Genomic DNA, 22,673 nt, shown 5'->3' on the forward strand with positions numbered 1-22,673 from the left:
GGGAGGAGGAGTAAGAGGGAAGGGCTGAGGGAGGGAAAGGAGGAGGCGTGAAAGAGAGGGAAGGGTGTAAGGGGAGGGAAGGGAGGAGGAGTGAGAGAGTAAGGGTAGTGAGAGGTGTTGGAAGGGAGGAGGAGTGCGTGAGAGAGAAGGGGGTGAGAGGGGAGATGTCAGGGCACGACTGCCAGTTAGGGGTAATGCCTGGAAATGGAGCGAGGCTGGCCCTGAGTCGCCGAATCTTCTGCCTGTATGGGTCACCTCTCCCTCGAGTTCAGCTCTCAGGTTCTGGCGGCCGGCAGGACTTAACAGGAGGTGACCTTGAACAGAGACAGAAAGACTGGACTGCAGGGAAACAGGAACAAAGGAATGAACCAGGAGACAGGAGCAAACAGAGAGGACAAGGACAAGGCTAGAACAAACACACAACCTGAGGCCAAACAAGAAAGACAGAAAAACAGACAAGGCAGGAACAAACCCTGAGGATGCAAAGCTAAGGCCAAAGCAAAGAAGTCACAGAACTAGGGCCAGAGAGCAAGGTATTCATACGAAGGCTAAGGCCTGGGCAAAACAGAGTAGCAAGGACACAAGACCTGCACATTCCTGAGGGGGAGAAGCATGCGTGTGTGTGTGTGTGAGCATGTGAGAGAGTGTGGAGATTAAATATGTGTGTATATGAGGGAGAGAGGGCAACGTTTATGCACCATGCTTCCTCCCCCTATTAATCCACGACAGTCTCAGGAGGGCTGGAATTCCTAAGTTCCCAGGTATGGAGAGGGGCAATCTCTTTTCTCCTTCTTATTTTTAATTATTGGGTGTTATTTGATGTGTCTGCTCTTTTGTAATATTTTATTGATTTTTGGGAACTTTTTAAAAATGTTAATTATTGAATATTCTGTTTCTCAGCTGTTTTGGAATAAATCTTTTTCTTAGCATGTTTTTATTTTTATGCTTGATGTTTTAAATTTCTTAATTTTGTTGTTTGATGTTTTATGAGGAATGGTGATGTTTCTGTTTTTACATTGTTGCACTGCATACAGAGTCTGACTTGTTGCAGTTTTACAGTTCAGTTTTTGTCTGCATTTTTGCTTCTGCTTCATGGATTCTTTATTCTGTAATTGATGAGGGTCTCTCTGTGAGCCCAAACTGAGGTATTCTGCTAGCATGTAGTTTCTAGACTGACTTGCTCTGTTTTCCTAATAATAGGTGTATTAGTGTTTTATGGCCTGGTGTAATATTTGCAGTGTTGCCTTTTCATTGGTAGAGTTGTTACTGTTTGAGTGCTGGCAGTTAGTGCTGTTTTAGTATGGGAGGTTTACTAGATTATAATTCTAGTTTGGTTTATTTTTTACTTTCTGAAGGCCAAGCCCACACCCAACATGTGTTATATAGGCTTAGCGCCTCATGAGTTCAATTGTTTTGTTTTGTTTTTTTGCAAGGTTTTCTGGTTGGAACCACAGTAGTGCATGTAAATATAATATAATATAATATAATATTATATAAATATATATATATATATATAATTTTAAATTACAAAATCTGTTCTAAATACATAATTTTTAACTGTGGAGAGAGCCATGGCAGGGAAGGCTGTAAGGTTTGTCTAAAATGACTAATTCCCTTGCAGTGGCCCTGGTCCAGAGCCAGAAGCAGACGGTGCAGAAGGAGAGAAAGAGGAGACCATGGCAGTGCCCGGAGCCATGCATTGGCAGAGAGGAGACTGGCAGCTGGGAAGGATGCCAGTGATAGAGTCCCCACATTGCTAAGCACAGCAGAGGCTGACTGTACTTACTGTCCCATGACAGGGAAAATGCCATCTGCCTTCCACTTATTGAAAATAAATTCAGGGAGCTGCTCTCAGTCATATCCCAGATTCACCACCTAAAAAATCCTACTTACTGGCCTATAATCCCACCCTTGGCGTTTTTGGTTTGTTTTCAGGAGGGGTTTTTTTTTTACCACAAATTTTGGTTTTAGGATTGTTTAATTCGTTTCATTTGTGAGAAAAAAAATGAATAAAAAAAATAAAAAAAAATGTAAAAATGGCCAAAATATGAAAATGAGGCCTCCAGAGCACCCCCCCCCCCCCACCCACCCCCCACCAAGAAAAATGCCGGGGCTAGGATCCCCCGGGCTCCCAGTAACCCAGTCCAGTGGGGATGCGCCGGCGAGGCCTAGGCCAGGCTAAAGCTTTAGCCTTGCGTAGGCCAAGGGAGACACATGTTGCTGTGACCTCGGCCTACTGAAGGCCAATGTCTTGGCCAAACTCAGGCCTGAAGCCTCGGCCGAGGTCAGAGATTGGACCCAGGCCCGATGACACGACCCGGCCCAGAGACCGGGTTCCAATGCTGATACCTTGGCTCAGACCCTGGCCCGACGCTGCAATCTGGCCAGAGGCCAAGTGCTGATGCCAGGGCCTTAGCCCGGACCTAGGCCCAATGCTGTGACCCGACTTGGAGGCCACGTCACAATGCTGGGGCCTAGGTTCAGACCCAGGCCGGACTCCACAACTCAGCCTGGAGGCCATGCCCCAGTGCCGGAGCCTCAGCCACGACCCAGGCCCACGCGGTGACCCAACCCGGAGGCTGGGTTCCAATGCCGGAGCTTCAGAGTAACCCAAACCGATGCCTTGGCCTCGACCTAGGGTCAGACCCATGCTCAGGCCCAGAGACCAGGCCTTGCAGATGCTCCCGTATCGTCCTCTTCTTCATCATTTTGATGTATGGCAATGCTATTTGCAAGCCCTTCCCTCATGCCCAGCCTCTTTATTTTTCGGTTGTTTGAGAAGTCAGTACCCAAGGTTTCTGACTCCCCTTCTTAATCAAGCTGATAATCTGTTTGCTTCCTAGGACTCTTTTCTCTCAGTCAGAATTCTGCAATCCAGGACCTTTTCAGTCAAAGTTCTGTAACTCGGGATTTTTCCATCCGTTGGATTGAAAGAGATTTTTCACTGCAAGTTACCAGCAGTAGTCGAGGGGGCTTTGACATGCAAATCCCCTACCTCAGTCTCTGACTCATCAGTTCAGTGGTCATTTAGTCAGGGCTCTGGCAGCCTTTTCAGTCTCACTCTGGTTTCCCCCTGGGATGGTGGCTCATGTCACAGACCTGCATTGCCCTCTTTTGTTCTGTTGTAATTCTTGCTCTTTACCCAGCTCTCCCGTGAGGTGGGGGTCACCAGCTTCTGTTTCCTGGAAATGCTCTGTGTTCTCCTGCATGGATTGCACCAGTTATGCTACTTTACTGACAATAGTTTTGAGGCGACAGCCGAATTTAGCCGATATTATCTCGGCAATGGCTTCTATCAGGGACCTTATATAATCGGTGTCTTGCTCAGCCCCAGGTGCCTCCATGCAGGACTTCTCCCCTTCAGAAGCAGAGCCTTCACTTTGGCCTACTGATAGGGCCTCGGTGGCTTTGCCCTGCTTTTGGCTAAGTTTATCTCTGCGGCTCGCCCACATACATGGCAGAGAGAATGCTTACTAACTTCTCTAACTGCAGACATTATACTCTGCCGACCACTGCAAGCCAAGGATTACATAGAAACATAGAAATAACGGCAGAAGAAGACCAAACGGTCCATCCAGTCTGCCCAGCAAGCTTTCACACTTTTTTTTCCATACTTTTCTGTTACTCTTGTCCCTTTAAATAATTTTTTTTGGTTCTATTTCCCTTCCACCCCTGCCATCGTAGATAGCAGTGCTGGAGTTGTATCTAAGTGAAGTATCCAGCTAATTGGTTAGGGGTAGTAACCACCATAATAAGCAAGCTACTCCCATGCTTATTTGTTTACCCAGCCTGTGCAATTCAGTCCTTGTTGTTGTTGTCTGAATATAAATCCTATTTTCTTCATTCCCCCTGCCGTTGAAGCAGTGAGATGCGCTGGATATGCATTGAAAGTGAAGTATCAGGCATTTTTGGTTTGGGGTAGTAACTGCCGTAACAAGCAAACTACTTCCCGCTTTTTTGTGAATGCAAATCCTTTTTTCCACATTTCCTCTTGTCGTTGAAGCATAGAGCAATGTTGGAGTCGCATTAACCGTGTGTATGTTTATTGAATAAGGATATTCATCTCCAGGTAGTAGGTGTCATTCCAGAAAGCCATCCCCATGCCTCTTCATTCCCATCCTCTAGCCTTTATGGATCCACGGTATTTATTCCACGCCCCTTTGAAATCCTTCACAGTTTTGGTCTTCACCACTTCCTCCGGAAGGGCATTCCAGGCATCCACCACCCTCTCCGTGAAAAAATAATTCCTGACATTGGTTCTGAGTCTTCCTCCCTGGAGTTTTAAATCGTGACCCCTGGTTCTGCTGATTTTTTTCCAACGGAAAAGGTTTGTCGTTGACTTTGGATCATTAAAACCTTTCATGTATCTGAAAGTCTGTATCATATCACCCCAGCTCCTCCTTTCCTCCCAGATGTACATATTTAGATTCTTCAATCTCTCCTCATAAGGCATTCGATGAAGACCATCCACCTTTTTGGTCACCCTTCTCTGGACCGCCTCCATCCTGTCTGTCCCTTCGGAGATACGGTCTCCAGAACTGAACACAGTACTCCAGGTGAGGCCTCACCAAGGACCTGTACAAGGGGATAATCACCTCCCTTTTCTTACTCGATATTCCTCTCTCTATGCAGCCCAGCATTCTTCTGGCTTTTGCTATCGCCTTGTCACATTGTTTCGCCGACTTCAGATCATTAGACACTATCACCCCAAGGTCTTTCTCTTGCTCCGTGCACATCAACCTTTCTCCCCCCATCGAATACAGTTCATTCGGATTTCCACACCCCATATGCATGACTCTGCACTTCTTGGCATTTAATCTCAGCTGCCATATCTTCGACCACTCTTCCAGCTTCCTTAAATCCCGTCTCATTCTCTCCACTCCTTCCAGCGTGTCCACTCTGTTGCAGATCTTAGTGTCATCCACAAAAAGACAAACCTTACCTTCTATCCCGTCCGCAATGTCGCTCACAAAGATATTGAACAGGACCGGTCCCAACACCGACCCTTGCAGCACTCTGCTCAACACCGCTCTCTCTTCAGAGTAAGTTCCATTTACCATCACACATTAAGATGATGTGAGTGGGAAGTCTACCAGATGGCTGTCAACTTCCTCAGAGCATAACCGGAAGTCTGCATGACATATTCCTGATGGGAGGTGGATGGGGAGAAGCTGTGTGTGACAGCTGGATGAAGGGAGAGGGGAGAGGTGAGGTTGAAAGCTACAGGTCAAAATGAAGCACAAGAAGGTAAGGAGACAACATAATGGTTTTGAATATCAGAGCCAGGATTAGAACTCGGACCCCTGCCATAACCCACAGAGGGGCCACTATTATATCCGCTGATTCGATGCTGTGTAATTACTTCTCTCTGGGCATGGTGTGATTGGACACTTTATTTACAGGGTGAACATGTGTGGGCTTACTATGAGAGCAAGTTGGTGGCCGGCTACCCACTGAAGATCAGCGAGGAGTTCCCTGGTGTTCCTGACCACCTAGATGCGGCTGTAGAGTGCCACTCCGGAGAGTGCAAGTCCGACAGTATCCTTTTCTTCAAGGGTAAGAGACTTGGATGGGAGGGGGCAGAGCTGCCAGGTGGCAGAGAGAGTACTTCTTTGGTTATTGCATTCATTATCAAACCTATTACCTTATTATTCTTTTCCCGGGGTGCTACAGACTGGCTTCAGTTAGCCCATGGCACCAGATCCCTGGGTAATGAGCAGTGTGTCACTCTCTGGGAAGATCCCTGGGTAATGAGCAGTGTGTCACTCTCTGGGGAGATCCCTGGGTAAGGAGACACTGTGTCACTCTTTGGGGAGATCCCTGGGTAATCAGCAGTGTGTCACTCTCTGAGGAGATTCCTAGAGCATAAGCAATCTATCACTGTCTGGGGAGATCCCTGGGTAATGAGCAGTGTGTCGCCCTTTGGAGAGATCCCTGGGTAATGAGCATTGTGTCACTCTCTGGGGAGATTCCTAAGTAAGGAGACACTGTGTCACTCTCTGAGGAGATCCCAAGGGAATGAGCAGTGTGTCACTCTCTGGGGAGATTCCTGGGTAATGAGCAGTGTGTCACTCTCTGGGGAGATCCCTAGGTAAGGAGACACTGTGTCACTCTTTGGAAAGATCCCTGAGTAAGGAGACAGTGTGTCGCTCTCTGGGGAGATCCCTAGGGAATGAGCAGTGTGTCACTCTCTGGGGAGATCCCTGCGTAAGGAGTCACTGTGTCACTCTCTGGAAAGATCCCTGGGTAATGAGCAGTGTGTTACTCTCTGGGAAGATCCCTGGGTAATGAGCAGTGTGTCACTCTCTGGGGAGATCCCTGGGTAAGGAGGCACTGTGTCACTCTCTGGGGAGATCCCTGGGTAATGAGCAGTGTGTCACTCTCTGGGAAGATCCCTGGGTAATGAGCAGTGTGTCACTCTCTGGGGAGATCCCTGGGTAAGGAGACACTGTGTTACTCTCTGGGGAGATCCCTGGGTAATGAGCAGTGTGTCACTCTCTGGGGAGATCCCTGGGTAAGGAGACACGGTGTCACACTCTGAGGAGATCCCTAGGGAATGAGCAATGTGTCACTCTTTGGGGAGATCCCTGGGTAATGAGCAGTGTGTCACTCTTTGGAGAGATCCCTGGGTAATGAGCATTGTGTCACTCTGGGGAGATTCCTAAGTAAGGAGACAGTGTGTCACTCTCTGGGGAGTTTCCTGGGTATTGAGCAGTATATCATTCTCTGGGGAGATCCCTGGATAAGGAGACACTGTGTCACTCCCTGGAGAGACACTGGTTATGAGCAATGTGTCACTCTCTAGGGAGATCCCTAAGTAAGGAACAGTGTGTCACTCTCTGGGGAGATTCCTAGATAATGAGCAGTGTGTCACTCTCTGGGGAGATCCCTGGGTAACCTACAGTGTGTCACTCTCTGGGGAGATCCCTAGGTAAGGAGACACTGTGTCACTCTTTGGAAAGATCCCTGAGTAAGGAGACAGTGTGTCGCTTTCTGGGGAGATCCCTAGGGAATGAGCAGTGTGTCACTCTCTGGGGAGATCCCTGCATAAGGAGTCACTGTGTCACTCTCTGGAAAAATCCCTGGGTAAGGAGACAGTGTGGCGCTCTATGGGGAGATCCCTAGGGAATGAGCAGTGTGTCACTCTCTGTGTAGATCCCTGGGGAATGTGACAATATGTCACTCTCTGGGGAGCTCCTTGGGGAATGAGCAGTGTGTTACTCACTGGTGAGAACCCTGGGGAATGAGCAGTGTGTAACTCTCTGGTGAGAACCCTGGGGAATGAGGAGTGTGTCACTCTCTGGGGAGCTCCTTGGGGAATGAGCATTGTGTCACTCTCTGTGGAGATCCCTGAGGAATGAGTACTGCAGTGTGTCACTCTCTGGGGAGTCCTTGGGGAATGAGCAGTGTGTCACTCTCTGGGGAGTCCTTGGGGAATGAGCAATGTGTCACTCTCTGGGGAGTCCTTGGGGAATGAGCAGTGTGACACTCTCTGGGGGAGCTCCTTGGGGAATGAGCAGTGTGACACTCTCTGGGGGAGCTCCTTGGGGAAAGAACTGTGTGTCACTCTCTGGGGAGCTCCTTGGGGAATGAGCAGTGTGTCACTCTCTGGGGAGCTCCTTGGGGAATGAGCAGTGTGTCACTCTCTGGGGAGCTCCTTGGGGAATGAGCAGTGTGTCACTCTCTGGGGGAGCTCCTTGGGGAATGAGCAGTGTGTCACTCTCTGGGGAGCTCCTTGGGGAATGAGCAGTGTGTCACTCTCTGGGAAGCTCCTTGTGAAATGAGACAGTGTGACACTCTCTGTCGAGCTCCTTGGGGAATGAGCAGTGTGACACTCTCTGGGGAGCTCCTTGGGGAATGAGCAGTGTGTCACTCTCTGGGAAGCTCCTTGGGGAATGAGCAGTGTGTCACTCTCTGGGGAGCTCCTTGGGGAATGAGCAGTGTGTCACTCTCTGGGGGAGCTCCTTGGGGAATGAGCAGTGTGTCACTCTCTGGGGAGCTCCTTGGGGAATGAGCAGTGTGTCACTCTCTGGGGAGCTCCTTGGGGAATGAGCATTGTGTCACTCTCTGGGGAGCTCCTTGGGGAATGAGCAGTGTGTCACTCTCTGGGAAGCTCCTTGTGAAATGAGACAGTGTGTCACTCTCTGTCGAGCTCCTTGGGGAATGAGCAGTGTGATACTCTGGGGGATCTCCTTGGGGAATGAGCAGTGTGTCACTCTCTGGGAAGCTCCTTGGGGAATGAGCAGTGTGTCACTCTCTGGGGAGCTCCTTGGGGAATGAGCAGTGTGTCACTCTCTGGGGAGCTCCTTGGGGAATGAGCATTGTGTCACTCTCTGGGGAGCTCCTTGGGGAATGAGCATTGTGTCACTCTCTGGGAAGCTCCTTGTGAAATGAGACAGTGTGTCACTCTCTGTCGAGCTCCTTGGGGAATGAGCAGTGTGACACTCTCTGGGGGATCTCCTTGGGGAATGAGCAGTGTGTCACTCTCTGGGGAGCTCCTTGGGGAATGAGCAGTGTGTTTCACTCTTTGGCAGTCTTCGAGCTTATCATGCTCTTGCTGTAACTCTCGTCTTCCTTTTTCTCTATGCAGGGAACTCAGTTTACTTGTATGACCTCAGCGAGACCCCTGCAGTGAAGAAGAGGAACTGGCCCTGGTTTCAGAACTGCACCTGTGCCATTCGCTATCTGGAGAGGTATTACTGCGTGCAGGGAGTCAACTTCACCCGCTTCAACCCGGTGACCGGGGAGATTCCCCATGGCTACCCCCTGGATATGCGGGACTATTTCATGGATTGTCCTGGCAGAGGTGAGGGTCAGCGCCGCAGTCTCTCCCTGCCACACGCGTGTGATCCACACCCTCAGCTGATTCTCCAGAGAATACAGGGCAGGCGGGAGGCATGACGTAAGGGCTTAGGTGCCTAGATCTGGCAAATGGAAACATTTCCCACTTGGGTGCCTATTTTTAATATTTTTCCTAGACAAGTAAAGAGTGGGCAGGGCCTGGGGAAGGGTCAAGTCGGGGGGAATACATTTGGGGCCCAGGAGCCTGAAGTGCGAGTGACGTCAGCTGCAGGTAGGCATCGTCATTTTCCTTAACATCATCCTTAAAGCGTTGCAGAACAGAAGTAATGGGAACACTGGCCGGGTTCCTGTTTGGGCTGCTGTTTCTCCTCCTTTCCCCAGGACCGGACAGAGCTGCTTTAGGGATGCAGAGTCGGCTCAGTGTGTGGCCAGGGGGGAGGGGAGAGCAGCGAGACAGAAAGGAGGACTGCGGCACAGGGCGGAGACGGGCGGGTGCTGCCGCCTTCCCCCGCTCATCCTTTGTCGCCGGCCCTGAACCCTGCTGACGTCACCGGGACCGAGGCGCGCGCGCTCCCCCGCCTGTCCGCGTGCTGGCTCTCTGCACCGCCGGATTTATAATCCCATTGCAGCGCAGGATAACTTCAAGGGTCCCCCAAGCTCTTTCCAGGCAAATCTTTCCCACTGCTGTGCGGATTTAATTCCTGCACGTCCCAGGCGTTATTGTAAAGCAGATCTTCTGTGTCCCTCGGATGCTCTTATTGGGAACTCTGTCCACCGGCTTGCGTGGCTTTTCCCAAGCCAAGCCCTGTTATTTGTATGCTCTGAATGTTCCTTATTTAATTATCTAATTACGCAAAAATTGTTCCTTATTTAATTATCTAATTACGCAAAAATTGTAAAGCCTGTTGCTCAGTTCTGTTATATGTAAACCGACGAGATGTTCCCAACGTTCGTCGGTATATAAAAGTTACTAAATAAATAAATAAATAAATAAATAAACGAGGCAGCGCCCTATTCATTATTGCTAAAAACACACACGGATACTGATTTTCATTATGAAGGTTTGCATGGCTGCAGCCCTGTGTGATCTTCCCCAAGGTTTCTTGTCTCGTAATTTCTCGTCATTAACTGAAGTTTGACTTCATTGCCTGGCTGCTGAGAGGAATTTGCATTATTTTAATTGATTGCAATGTGTGTATTGCTAAGACGTCCCTTTCTGCATGTGATGGTTATAACAGCTATTGTTGATGCTATTATAGAAACATAGAAACATAGAAATGACGGCAGAAGAAGACCAACCGGTCCATATTGACTCACGAGCCAGCTCCTGTTGGGGGAGGGACAGGCGTTGCTATTTACTGGCGAGAAGGGGCCATGGACTGATCATTTTCTAATCCGTGCACAAATTAATGAACCACTGAGTGACAAGCTTGTAGCACATTCTCATAGATGTTCAGGACGTGTGTATGCATGGGGCTCCAAAGGTAATTTTCATCTCTTGGGACCTCTTTGACTTAGTTGCTAAATCCTGGGAGGGCAGCTTACAACATGAGTTAGATGAAGATATCTACTAGTACAATGCCAGGTACACAAACTAATGAAGAGGCAATTTCAAGCTGCTGAACACTGATGGCAAAAGCCCTCATTCGAGTTGTTTGAGTTGTTTCATGGGGTTCAGGTCAGCCCTCTGCCAGCTGCAGAGATCTTGCTAACTTTTCTCACAGTAAAGTTGTTGCCATTAATTCCTGTTTGACAGTGTGGTACTAGCACTAGTGCTGTGAATGACCATCTTTAGCAGACATTTCTGAAACATGGTCGCTGTGGAGGACGCTTGTCCGGTGAACGCCTGTGCAGTACCGGTGCTGAGTGGGGATCCGGGCACATTTCCTGGGCTGTAGACCATTTGCCTGAACATTTAGAGCGGGCTTCGGTTTGTCGCTTGACTCTCTGTCCTGCTGAATTATTGCCCAGTTTCGTGTTTCCCTTTTCTGGTGCAAGTAGTAGAGGGAGTTGTGCGTAAACAGCTACAGGAATTTTTGGATAGCAATGATATACTAAATAAGAATCGATTTGGATCCCTGTCAGCCCATAATACAAAACTAGTGTTATGCATGTGGTTTGCACATGGGTGCCAAAGTTTCTTTTTGCATTGCTGCTCTTGACATACTCGGTTATGCCATCTTGCTTGCTCAGTCGAGCGGTCCTGAAGAGGTTTAATGGTTAGGACCAGTGTAAGGATGTCCTCTTGGCTCCCGCTTAATACTGGGGGACCCCAGGGCTCAGCTGTTCTTGTTTGTAAGATACTTTCAGATTTGAGCGTCAGCTTTCATTTGCAAGGGATCTGTTAAATCTTTGGGTACTTGCCAGGTACTTGTAGCATGGATTGGCCTCTGTTGGAAACAGGATGCTGGGCTCGATGGACCCTTAGTCTGAGCCAGTGTTACAGTTGGTGGTCTGTGACGCAAGGCTGTGGACCACCGCTCTCACCTGCCTCCCAGACGCTGGCCTGGCCCCTCCTCAATGTGGCCGCTGCCACACTCACCTGCTCTCCTTGGCCCGGGGCCCTGCTCCTCTGCGCCACTGACTGCTGCGGCCCGTGGCAGGACACCAGGCTTAGCCTGCATTCTGTGATGCCTGATCGCCAGCACCTCCTAAGGCACATGTGCACGGCCGATTCCCCCCAAAGGACCAGGAGGGGCTCCCTGATGACCAGCCTGCCCTATAAAAGCTTCAGGCTGACTCCCATCCAATGCCTTGGCAATAGGTCATCTCGCTTTGCCTCCACCTTCCTGTTCCTGATTCTTTGTTCTGGATCCTGTTCCTGCTGGGTGTTCCTGTTTGCAGTCCGGTTCATCGTGAGTTCTTGTCTTCATGGCCTTGTCTGTCTTCAGCGTCTCAAGCTCTTGTGGACGTCCATCTTCCTCTTGTTCTCCACCCCCTGGACTAGATTTCTGGCTTGACCTCGGACCGGCTTTCACTCTGACTTGGATTGGATTTCTGGCTTGAGCTAGGACTGGATTTCACTCTGACTTGGATTAGATTTCTGGCTTGACGTCGAACCGGCTTTCACTCTGACTTAGGTTGGATTTCTGGCTTGACCTAGCACCGGCTTTCACTCTGACTTGGGTTGGATTTCTGGCTTGACCTAGGACCGGCTTTCACTCTGACTTGGGTTGGATTTCTGGCTTGACCTAGGACCGGCTTTCACTCTGACTTGGGTTGGATTTCTGGCTTGACCTAGGACCGGCTTTCACTCTGACTTGGGTTGGATTTCTGGCTTGACCTAGGACTGGCTTTCACTCTGACTTGGGTTGGATTTCTGGCTTGACCTCGGACCGGCTTTCACTCTGACTTGGATTGGATTTCTGGCTTGAGCTAGGACCGGATTTCATTCTGACTTGGATTAGATTTCTGGCTTGACGTCGGACCGGCTTTCACTCTGACTTCGGTTGGATTTCTGGCTTGACCTAGGACCGGCTTTCACTCTGACTTCGGTTGGATTTCTGGCTTGACGTCGGACCGGCTTTCACTCTGACTTGGGTTGGATTTCTGGCTTGACCTAGGACCGGCTTTCACTCTGACTTGGGTTGGATTTCTGGCTTGACCTAGGACCGGCTTTCACTCTGACTTGGGTTGGATTTCTGGCTTGACCTCGGACCGGCTTTCACTCTGACTTGAGTTGGATTTCTGGCTTGACCTCGGACCGGCTTTCACTCTGACTTGGGTTGGATTTCTGGCTTGACCTCGGACCGGCTTTCACTCTGACTTGGATTAGATTTCTGGCTTGACGTCGGACCGGCTTTCACTCTGACTTGGAGTAGATTTCTGGCTTGACCTAGGATCGGCTTTCACTCTGACTTGGGTTGGATTTCGGGCTTGACCTAGGACCGGCTTTCACTCTGACCTGGGTTGGATTTCTGGCTTGACCTCAGACCGGCTTTCACTCTGACTTGGATTGGATTTCTGGCTTGACCTCGGACCGGCTTTCACTCTGACTTGGATTGGATTTCTGGCTTGACTACGGTCTTCTCACCATGTCCGATTGAACTCTGCCTGCCTCCGACCACAGCCTGATCTTGACCGTGCCTGACTGCTGCTTGCCCTGGAATGGCTTCTTTCTCCTTGCTGGCCGGCAGTGTCTTCATCGTGTCAGATCATCACCTTCACAGAGGCCTGCACCTAAGAGCAGCCGGCCCCGGCATCTGAGGGCTGAACCTAAGGTGAACATGGGCTGGTATTGGTGAAGTTACAGTAGCAGCTCCGTCTGCCGACAGTGGGGACCTGCAGGTTGTGACAACTCCTTCTTGGCCCAAGAGTCAACATCCACAACACCCAATATGGAAAATCTTATGTTATTATGGATGCTGATGTGCAATTTTATGTTCCCATAACTTCTACTCTGCATGTCACATTGGTTTTCATAGCTAAATGCTTATCTTCCATTAAAGGCTAGATGATGTCTAATAAACTTGCTTTAAATATTGTAATATTCAAGGTCACCTTTCTCGGCAGGTTCTTACCTCGCGGCGTTCATTTTGAAGGCTGGATTATTCCAATTTCTTTGGCAGTGTGAAATTTTGGTGTAATGTTAGATCCAACTCTTTCAGTGCATCCTTAGGTGAAAGCTGCTGATAAACGTGGATTGCTTAAGTCGTGCATGTTGTGCAAACTTCATCCTTGCTTGGATGCAAATCATTTTCACACGGAACTTCAAGCTTTAGTTTTGTCTGCAGTCGAATACTGTAATCCCCAGTACAGGGAGCTCCCGTGGTCAGTGGTAAAGGCCCTGCAAGCAGTGCAGAATGCTGCTATCCGTGTTCTGACCAGACCTCGGAGAAGCAATTGTATTTCACTCTTCTCCAGTCAATGCAGTGGCATATTACATTTAAAAGTCTTTTATTCATCCATAAGGCATTAAATGGGAATACTCTTATCTGTTTTAGTGCAGCATTGATCTATAAACGTCCCCAATCTTTGAGATCTGCGGCGTACAACCAGCTGCATATTCCTCCTGTGCACCAGCAGGAACATTTATGGTAGCTGGCCCTGTTATGAACTTTCTGAGTTTTTAAGAATTAAAGTCTGCACTCAGACTTTTAGTGAACATTTGAAAACGTTGATCCCATCAATGTACTGACTGCTTAGGAATAAGGATACTGGTAATTTTGCTGAGGATTGGAATTTAATACAGAGAAGTATACACTTTATCAAGCAAGCTTACGTGCAATAATGTTAGCCGGTATATGTGTTATTTACCTTTTAACATGAATGCACTGCTTTATCTCACCTAGAACGTTGTGAGTTATAAATGTTTTAAAATAATTAACTAGTTGTTGAGCCAGAAAATCAAGCCAGAACCACTAATATACAACAGAAATCTCAAAACAACACACAAACAACAATAAGAAAAGAATGTTAGGAATTACATGGAAAGAAATAGAGAATAAAACGGAAAATATCATAATGCCTCTGTATAAAGATGCGACGGCACCCTGAGTACTGTGGGCAGTTCTGGTTATCCCCATCTCAAAAAAGATAGAGCGGACATAGAAAAGGTACAGAGAAGGGGGAGAAAAATGATAAAGGGGATGAAACAGCTCTCTTATCATGAAAGGCTAAACAGGCTTGAGCTCCTCAGCTTGAAGAAGAGACAGCTGAGAAGAGATCTGATAGACATCTATAAAATCACGAGTGAGGTGGAATGGTTATTTACCCTTTCCAATAATAGCAGGAGTACAAATTGGAGAAAGTGGTTTTTTTTTTTTGTTTTGTTTTGTTTTTCACTCAGAGCACAATTACAATGTGAAAGTTGTTGCTGGAGGATGTGATTAATGCATCTAGATTTTGTTTCTCAAATCAGATCTGTGTTAGCTAGCGGTTACTTTAAATTAAAACAATTACAGCATTTGAGACCATTGCTAGAGCACAATAGCTGTTAGCGTTCCCAGCCGTGGGCGGTCACGGCTGGCCCCTCCTACCTTCCTTCGTGGCGTTGGGACTGCCGCCGGCACCTCCGCGGCAGCAGGGAGACGTCCCCGATGCAGGCTCCTGGTCTCCTCCCTCCTGGCAGCTCCATCCACTGAGCCCCTGCCATGCTCTGCGGTGGAGGAGAGGTCCCTGGGCCTCCTCTCCGCGACGTCAGGCCGCACGCCAGCACTTCCTGCATTCCACAGCGGGACGTCCTCCAAGGCATGCGGCAGCGCCTCCTCACTAAAATTACCTTCAGCTGTCTGGATGACGTCAGGGCTCAGGGAGTATTTATAGAAGCTTCCTCTTCCTACGTCTCGGCTTGGCAACAAGTCTGCTTGCTTCAGTGAGTTCTTCTGTGCTCCGTTTGTGCTCTTGCTCCTGTTCCTGCCTTCCAGCTCCTGGACAGATCTTCTGGCAATCGGACTGGCGATTGGCGATTCTCTGGCTTCTGACCTTGGACCGAACCTCGGCGATTCCTTCGTCTTCTCAAAGGCCCACCTCAATCCAGCGGGCCCCACGCACCCAAAGGCTCAACCCGCGGGGAACGGGGTTGGTATTGGTGAAGCTCCAGCCGGCCCTTGCATCAGTTCAGCCTCGCCTCCCGACGGTGGGGACCTGTGGGAGTTCGCTCCCTCAGGTAGCGCCAACTCCCCCTCAGGCAAGGGGTCCACATCTCCTCTGTCAACACTACAATAACTTCGTGCAGCGGTTGGTGTTAACCACTATTGATTTCTGCAATGCTCTGTATGTGGCTGGCCAAAAGCTCACATGCAAGCATTGCAGTATCTTCAGAATTCAGATGCCAGACTGATAACAAATACTTGCAAATAAAGCATATTACTCAGATTCATGTAAACCCTGGGGGAGGAGCCCAAGATAGCCGCCGAGTGAGGAATGCTGTTAGAGGGCTCTCAACTCATTTACCTCTTTTCTCTGTTTTCCTCACTTCAAAATGCCTCAGATTAAAAGAAAGGCTAGATTAAGAGGGATTATATCAAGCTCTCCCTCTCTGGAACCATCTCAACCTTGTATTGAGGTCTTTCTTACAGCTACTCCGATAGCAATGCCGGGAGTATTGGTCGCAGCGGGGCCGATGGGGGAGCGAACATCATCCCCTTTGACCACCGATATCTCATTGAGCCCCGGTGCTCTGAACACGTCTTCTCCACCCTACCATGAACATATTGGTAACCCAGTCACTGCAACGATCTCCTCTGAAATATGTTGAGGAGATATGGTAGCCGAACAACGGCGAGAAGTCTCAACGAGGACCCAGGTGATACAAGCCGCCGATGGTACTTTGCCCAGGAGGCGTGAAGGCAACACGGGTCAAGGCTTCCTCGGAGCGGCGGGTCCCATGGATGATGTTTTTTCACCTATAAGAGGTATGGAGACTGGCTTAGGCACAACTTCGGGTGCAGGTGGTGCCTATTTAAATGTTCTGGATTCTGGAACTATTTTACCGCGTCCCCTGTAATAACACTTGACAGAATATGGACTGCTTTAAAATCTTTAGAGTCTTCAATTACTAAACTATTCCAAGTTACTCTTGATACTAAGAATCAGGTAATGGCAAATGCTAATTTGATTTCTTCCTTTAATCTTAAAGTAGATACCATGGAGTCAGCTTGCTTCAGTGCTCAGCACGCTAAAGACTCTGTATCTGCTCACCTTCTGCTCCAGCACCGCTGGACCCCACTAGCCCCAGTCTACTGGACTACCGTACCTTACTCTCTGCCCAGGCCTTCTGCTACTATAGAGACTTACACGGTGCTCCTAAGTCCCAAGGATCTAGGACCCTACGGGCTCCTCCTGGGGGGTTCCTGGTTCCCGGGTGAAGACCTTTGCCTGTGGCTCCGCCTCCCGACCTGCCCTATCTTGGGGTAGTTCGGCCTAAGGGTTCACTCCTGGTCTGCAGCTTCCTGGACTGCAACAGTAGATGTCACATCTATCTGCTACTGAAAAAATACAACAAAACCTGGTTCAATCTGAGTTGGTAAATAATAAAAAAACTGGAAAACATAGAAAATACTCTGAGATTCCATAACTTAAGAATATTGAACCTTCCGGTGATAAATTTGATGTCCCCGTTGGATCTTTCCAAAACATCTGTTTCCCAGGTGTTAAAGATGCCAGATACAGCAATGCCAGTGATAACGAAGGCCTATGATTTACCCCAAGCTTCCGAGAGTGGTGTCGATGCGCCAATGCAACGACCTTCACTGGATGTCTCGGGGATCCTTGAAATGTCCCAAGAAACAGATCGTTAGAAGAAGAGCACTTTTGGTCTCTTTCGCTTTTCTTATGGACCATAATAATATCTTCAGGCTCTTTTTCCGCAACAGACAGTCTCTATTCTATGGACAAGCGGTCTGGATTTACCCAAACCTTACCAAAACTACCCAAACTCGAAGGAAACATTTTTTATCCATGCATCCGGATGTACTTCAAAGAGGGGCACAATTTACTCTGCGATATCCATGCAAATGTTATGTTAGGCATCAAAATGTAAATTATATCTTTTTTTGAGCCTTCACAACTCAGAGCGTTTTCAGATACACACGCCTAGAGGCACCCTTAGCTGGTCTGGTATAAGGGTACGGCTGTTGTGATCCTCGCTCAGCTTTCCTGTGTTTTTCTCTTAAATATTTTCCTGATCGATAATTCGCTCATATTTCTGTGTCCTCCCATTTTTCCTTTATTTCTAGTGCATGTTTACTTGGAAGCAGTATTATTGTACTACCTTATTTGTGTTACCTGCTTTGCACTAACATTTCTGTACAAGATTTTCTCTTGAGTTAATTTGGAAAATTTTTGAAAATTAAAAATTAAAAAAAAAAAGATTCGGTTAAACCTACATTGGTCACCAGTTGCTCAGCGGATACAATTTAAAGTTATCCTACTAAGTGTTAAGTCATTCCAGGAAAATGCCCCAAGTTGTTTAACTAAATCATTTAAAAATTTATGTTCCTGCACAAGCTCTTCAGTCTTCTTTGCAACATCTTTTGAACTTGCCTGGTGTGAAGGAAGCTCATGTTCAGGAAGTAAGGAATCGTGCGATTGCATTATTTGGTGCTAAGCTATGGAATTCTCTTCCCAGAGAGATAAAGTCCATTACTGACCTCAAATTGTTTCACGAAAAATTAAAGGCAATATTATTTCAGGAATCTTTTTAATTTTTTAGCTAATAATATTATTGATATATGATGTTTTACTTTTTTTTTCCGTGTTGTGCTCTGCTTAGCATATACTGTTATAGGCGGAATATAAGTATTGTAAGAATAAATTGTAATAAATAGCATAGCTGGGTTGAAAAGGGTTTGGACAAGATTCTGGAGGATAAGTCCATTAGAAATTATGAAGCAGGTAGACTTGGGGATCACCATCTCTTGCTTCTGGGAATGAGTAATAGTGAACAGATCTCCCCATTACAATCTTCCAGGTACTTTCAAGTGACCTGGACTGGTCACTGCTGTAGTCAGGATACTGGGCTTGATGGAGCATGGGTCTGACCCAGCATAACATTTCTTATGTTCTTTTCTGTTACAGGTCATGGCCACAGTGTTCGGAAAAATTCCACCCTCATGTCATTCAAAGATCGATGTAGCAATAGGTCCTTTGATGCCTTCACTTCAGATGACTCTGGCAGGATCTACGGGTTCCGAGGTGAGGGAGCAAGAAGCCATGAAGGATGAAGGTTGGAGGAAGAGCAATCTCACTCAAAGGCACCAACTGTTGGGGGAGTCATTCTCCAACTCTGCTCACCTCTGGACTCTTATATTCTCCTCATTCTGCAGCTTTGTTCAGCCCTGCACTCTCATCACATTCTCCTCCCCATCCATATCCAGGAATTTACAGCAACTCCTTCCTGGAGTCAGTAAAGGACCTGTGCTCTGTACACAGATTGGTAGGGTTGGGTTTTCAGGTTGACACCAATAATGCCATAAAAGTGCAGGTCACTTAGTATCATGGAGAATGTGATACCTTTGTCCAGGAACTGGTCATTTCCCACCTGGACTACTGTAACTCTCTACTCTGGAGTCCCCGATACCCTAAATTACTGCCTGTAGCTTATACAATATACCGTGGTAATGAAGAAAAACTGATCCAACCATATAATCCCAGTCCTAAAAACCCTACACTGGCTCCTGACATACTACTGCACGAAATCCAAACTCTTGGTTCTAGCCTATAATCACTGAATGGCCTGGCCCTGATCTACCTCAGGAGATCTCTCACTCCCTACACACCAGCATGCACTCTGTGCTCACAAACTCAGGCATGTTTGGCGAGTCAACAAAACCAGGAAGAAAACCTTCACAGGGGCAACTCCAGCTATGGAATTCCTCAGCTTACATTAGACTCGCCCCAGATCTCACATCCTTCAGGAAACAGGTGAAAACCAAGTTTTGTCTCAATCAAAGACCTTCAGGCCGATGGAATATCGGGCGCTCAGGTCAGCACATTGCTTAACGTGGTTGAACGTGCGTTTTGGATGCGCTAGACTTACACCTGTTGCAATATGAGCATTTGTGCATCCAAAGTACGCATTCAGTCGCACGCGTAGCTAATAGCGCTCGTCACATGCAAATTCCATATAGATAAAGCTTACCCTCTAATGCCTATAATTGCCATGCAGCCAAGGCGTCCATTTTAACATGGCAAATTTAACACCTGCCTGGGAGCAGGCATTAAAGCATGCCGTACTCAAGGGCTCGTGAAAAAAACAATCCTGCTTTCTGTGATTCCTCCTATTAGTATCGTCACGATACAGCAGGAAGAACCACAGAAAACAGCAACCTCAAGTTCTGACGGATTGAAGGAGTGAATAAATTCATGTTAAGTGTCGGGCACTTAATATTAATTTATTCACTCCTTCACTTGCTGCCGATTGGTCCATTCACTGTCACATGTCAGGTTAACTCATCAAAATCCTTCCGTGTCACATGGCCATAGGAGCTTTGATAACTCAAATGATTCTTCCCAATGGGGAGTGCTACACTGCACTTACAGACCCCACTAGTCTGATATCACACTTGGGCTAAAGTCTGGAAAGACCTCCGACTCATACCTCTGGCAAGCCGAACTGTTGAGGCCACTGCTAGCATCAATCAGGGGCAACACTGCTAGTAAGGGGCAGATTTTGGCCATTGCCCAAACATTCAACCTCCTAGGCACCCTCTGCAGCCTGCCAGACAGCCCAGCTACGCGAGCACCTGCATTTCCTGCAGGACGTCTGCTAGACAGACCCGGCTGCTTGTTTAATTCCATCATCACGGCCTGATATAAATATTACTAGGGAACCTCCCACAGCCAGAGAGTGCCAGCTATATGAGTGCCTGCATTTCCATTAAGATAAGGCTTCTAATTGTTACAGAACTTGTAGCCTGCCAAACAGACCAGGCTGCCAGACAGTTCCACCACTGCAGCCTGGTCCACAGAGTTTGCTCAATTGTCTTAATCTCCTAACTTTTCCTCTCCTCCCCTTTCCACTTCCTCTTGCTAGATCACACGTATGTTTGAATACTGTCACCAGTAGACCAATCCATAGTCCATGATGTCTTGAATGTCCAATGGTGGCACTGCTATCACTGCATCTGCAGAAATGAGACAACTGACCTAGCATTTCCTAACGACTCAGTGACAGAAAGCACAGATTAAACAAGGCCCACATTTCCCTACGTGGAGATATAAATTTATTTATTTCAGAAACTTATGTGATGCCTGTTCTACATGGATCTAGGCGACATACAACAGAAACAAATTATATACTGATAGAATTAAAATCCTAAGAGAGCACCATAATTCAAAGCCTCTCTCCAATGATAAATTAAAATGAAGATAAATGAATAACAATTTCAGAAATCAGACTAAAAATTATAGGGCTGATATTAAAAAAATTAGACTCCTAAATGTAAGCCTGCTATTCATTAGCCTAGATTTAGACTCCTAAATGTACGCCTGCTATTCGTTAGCAAGATTTAGATTCCTAAATAAAAGCCTGCTATTCGTTAGCCTAGATTTAGACTATTAAATGTAAGCCTGATATTCGTTTGCCTAGATTTATACTCCTGAATGTAAGCCTGCTATTCGTTTGCTAGATTTAGACTCCTAAATGGAGCCTGCTATTCGTTAGCCTAGATTTAGACTCCTAAATGTAAGCCTGCTATTCGTTAGCCTAGATTTAGACTCCTAAATGTAAGTCTGCTATTCGTTTGCCTAGATTTAGACTCCTAAATGTAAGCCTGCTATTCGTTAGCCTAGATTTAGACTCCTAAATGTAAGCCTGCTATTCGTTAGCCTAGATTTAGACTCCTAAATGTAAGCCTGCTATTTGTTTGCCTAGATTTAGACTCCTAAATGTAAGCCTGCTATTCGTTAGCCTAGATTTAGACTCCTAAATGTAAGCCTGCTATTCGTTAGCCTAGATTTAGACTCCTAAATGTAAGCCTGCTATTCGTTAGCCTAGATTTAGACTCCTAAATGTAAGCCTGCTATTCGTTAGCCTAGATTTAGACTCCTAAATGTAAGTCTGCTATTCGTTTGCCTAGATTTAGACTCCTAAATGTAAGCCTGCTATTCGTTAGCCTAGATTTAGACCCCTTAGTTAGGGTCCTAATTCTGAAAATCAGTGCTGAGCTCCTAACTTTGTCCCCCTGTCCTGACTCCGCCCCTGTAGCCACATATATTTTAGGACACTAGATTCTGCCATAGTACATTCTCACTACAGCCACTTTAGGAGCAGACTCCGCGAGGCAGTGCAGGGCTTTCTTCATTCTCTGCATATTTTGATAAGAGGAGGTGACCCCCCTGATCAGAGTGCAACGTACAGTCTAAGATGATCTGCCAGCAGGGCAGGAGCCCTTACATAGGGCAGCATCTGAAAGACAAAACAGCCAGCAGAGCAGGCAGTTTACAAGGGGGGTAATTTCGTGCATCCCTGGCTCACGGGCTCTCATTTCTCATCTCCCCCTTCGTGTGGCACTTTGGGTGTTGGAGGGCAGGTGGGGCGTCCGAGCTTTCCAGGACATTGCTGCATCCCATTCTGCTCTTGTTGACCTCTGTTTCTTGCCGTTTGTTAGGAATCTACTTCTTCCGCACGGACTCCAGACGGGACGGCTGGCATGCCTGGATCCACAGCCACAACTGGAAGGGCCTTAGAGGGACAGTAGATGCTGCTTTTAACTGGGAAAATAAGATATATTTTATCCAGGTAACACTTCCTTCACTTTCTAGCCTTAAGTTTCCTTCCCTGGCCCAAGGTCACACCCCTAAACCTCAGTTTCCCTTCTTTGGACCTTGCCCCCAAGCATTGTGTTCCTACCCTGTCCTTGAGAGCCATCCCCTGCTCTCCAGCCATGTGTTCCTTCCCTGTCCTTTCTCTCCCCAGGCCAGAGAGCTGCCTCCATGCCCACTCTCTCTCCCCAGGCTAGAGAGCTGCCTCCCTGCCCACTCTCTCTCCCCAGGCTAGAGAGCTGCCTCCCTGCCCTCTCTCTCCCCAGGCTAGAGAGCTGCCTCCCTGCCCACTCTCTCCCCAGACCAGAGAGCTGCCTCCCTGCCCACTCTCTCTCCCCAGGCCAGAGAGCTGCCTCCCTGCCCACACTCTCCCCAGGCTAGAGAGCTGCCTCCCTGCCCACTCTCTCTCCCCAGGCCAGAGAGCTGCCTCCCTGCCCTCCCTCTCTCCCCAGGCTAGAGAGCTGCCTCCCTGCCCACTCTCTCTCCCCAGGCTAGAGAGCTGCCTCCCTGCCCTCTCTCTCCCCAGGCTAGAGAGCTGCCTCCCTGCCCTCTCTCTCCCCAGGCTAGAGAGCTGCCTCCCTGCCCTCTCTCTCCCCAGGCTAGAGTGCTGCCTCCCTGCCCACTCTCTCTCCCCAGGCTACAGAGCTGCCTCCCTGCCCACTCTC

General features: G+C 48.0%; 1 protein-coding gene across 2 annotated transcripts in view; it reads left to right on the forward strand.

Annotated features, from left to right (window-relative positions):
- Positions 1–22,673, forward strand: part of HPX (hemopexin) — a 53,325-nt gene that overhangs the window by 25,883 nt on the left and 4,769 nt on the right. For both annotated transcript variants that reach the window (XM_029601907.1, XM_029601908.1), the window contains exons 5-8: positions 5,403–5,556; positions 8,591–8,806; positions 18,322–18,438; positions 21,855–21,985. In XM_029601907.1, the coding sequence (XP_029457767.1) occupies positions 5,403–5,556; positions 8,591–8,806; positions 18,322–18,438; positions 21,855–21,985 (618 nt within the window). The remainder of the gene's footprint in view (positions 1–5,402; positions 5,557–8,590; positions 8,807–18,321; positions 18,439–21,854; positions 21,986–22,673) is intronic.

This window comes from Rhinatrema bivittatum, chromosome 5 (genome assembly GCF_901001135.1).
Source record: "Rhinatrema bivittatum chromosome 5, aRhiBiv1.1, whole genome shotgun sequence".
Lineage (NCBI taxonomy): Eukaryota > Metazoa > Chordata > Amphibia > Gymnophiona > Rhinatrematidae > Rhinatrema > Rhinatrema bivittatum.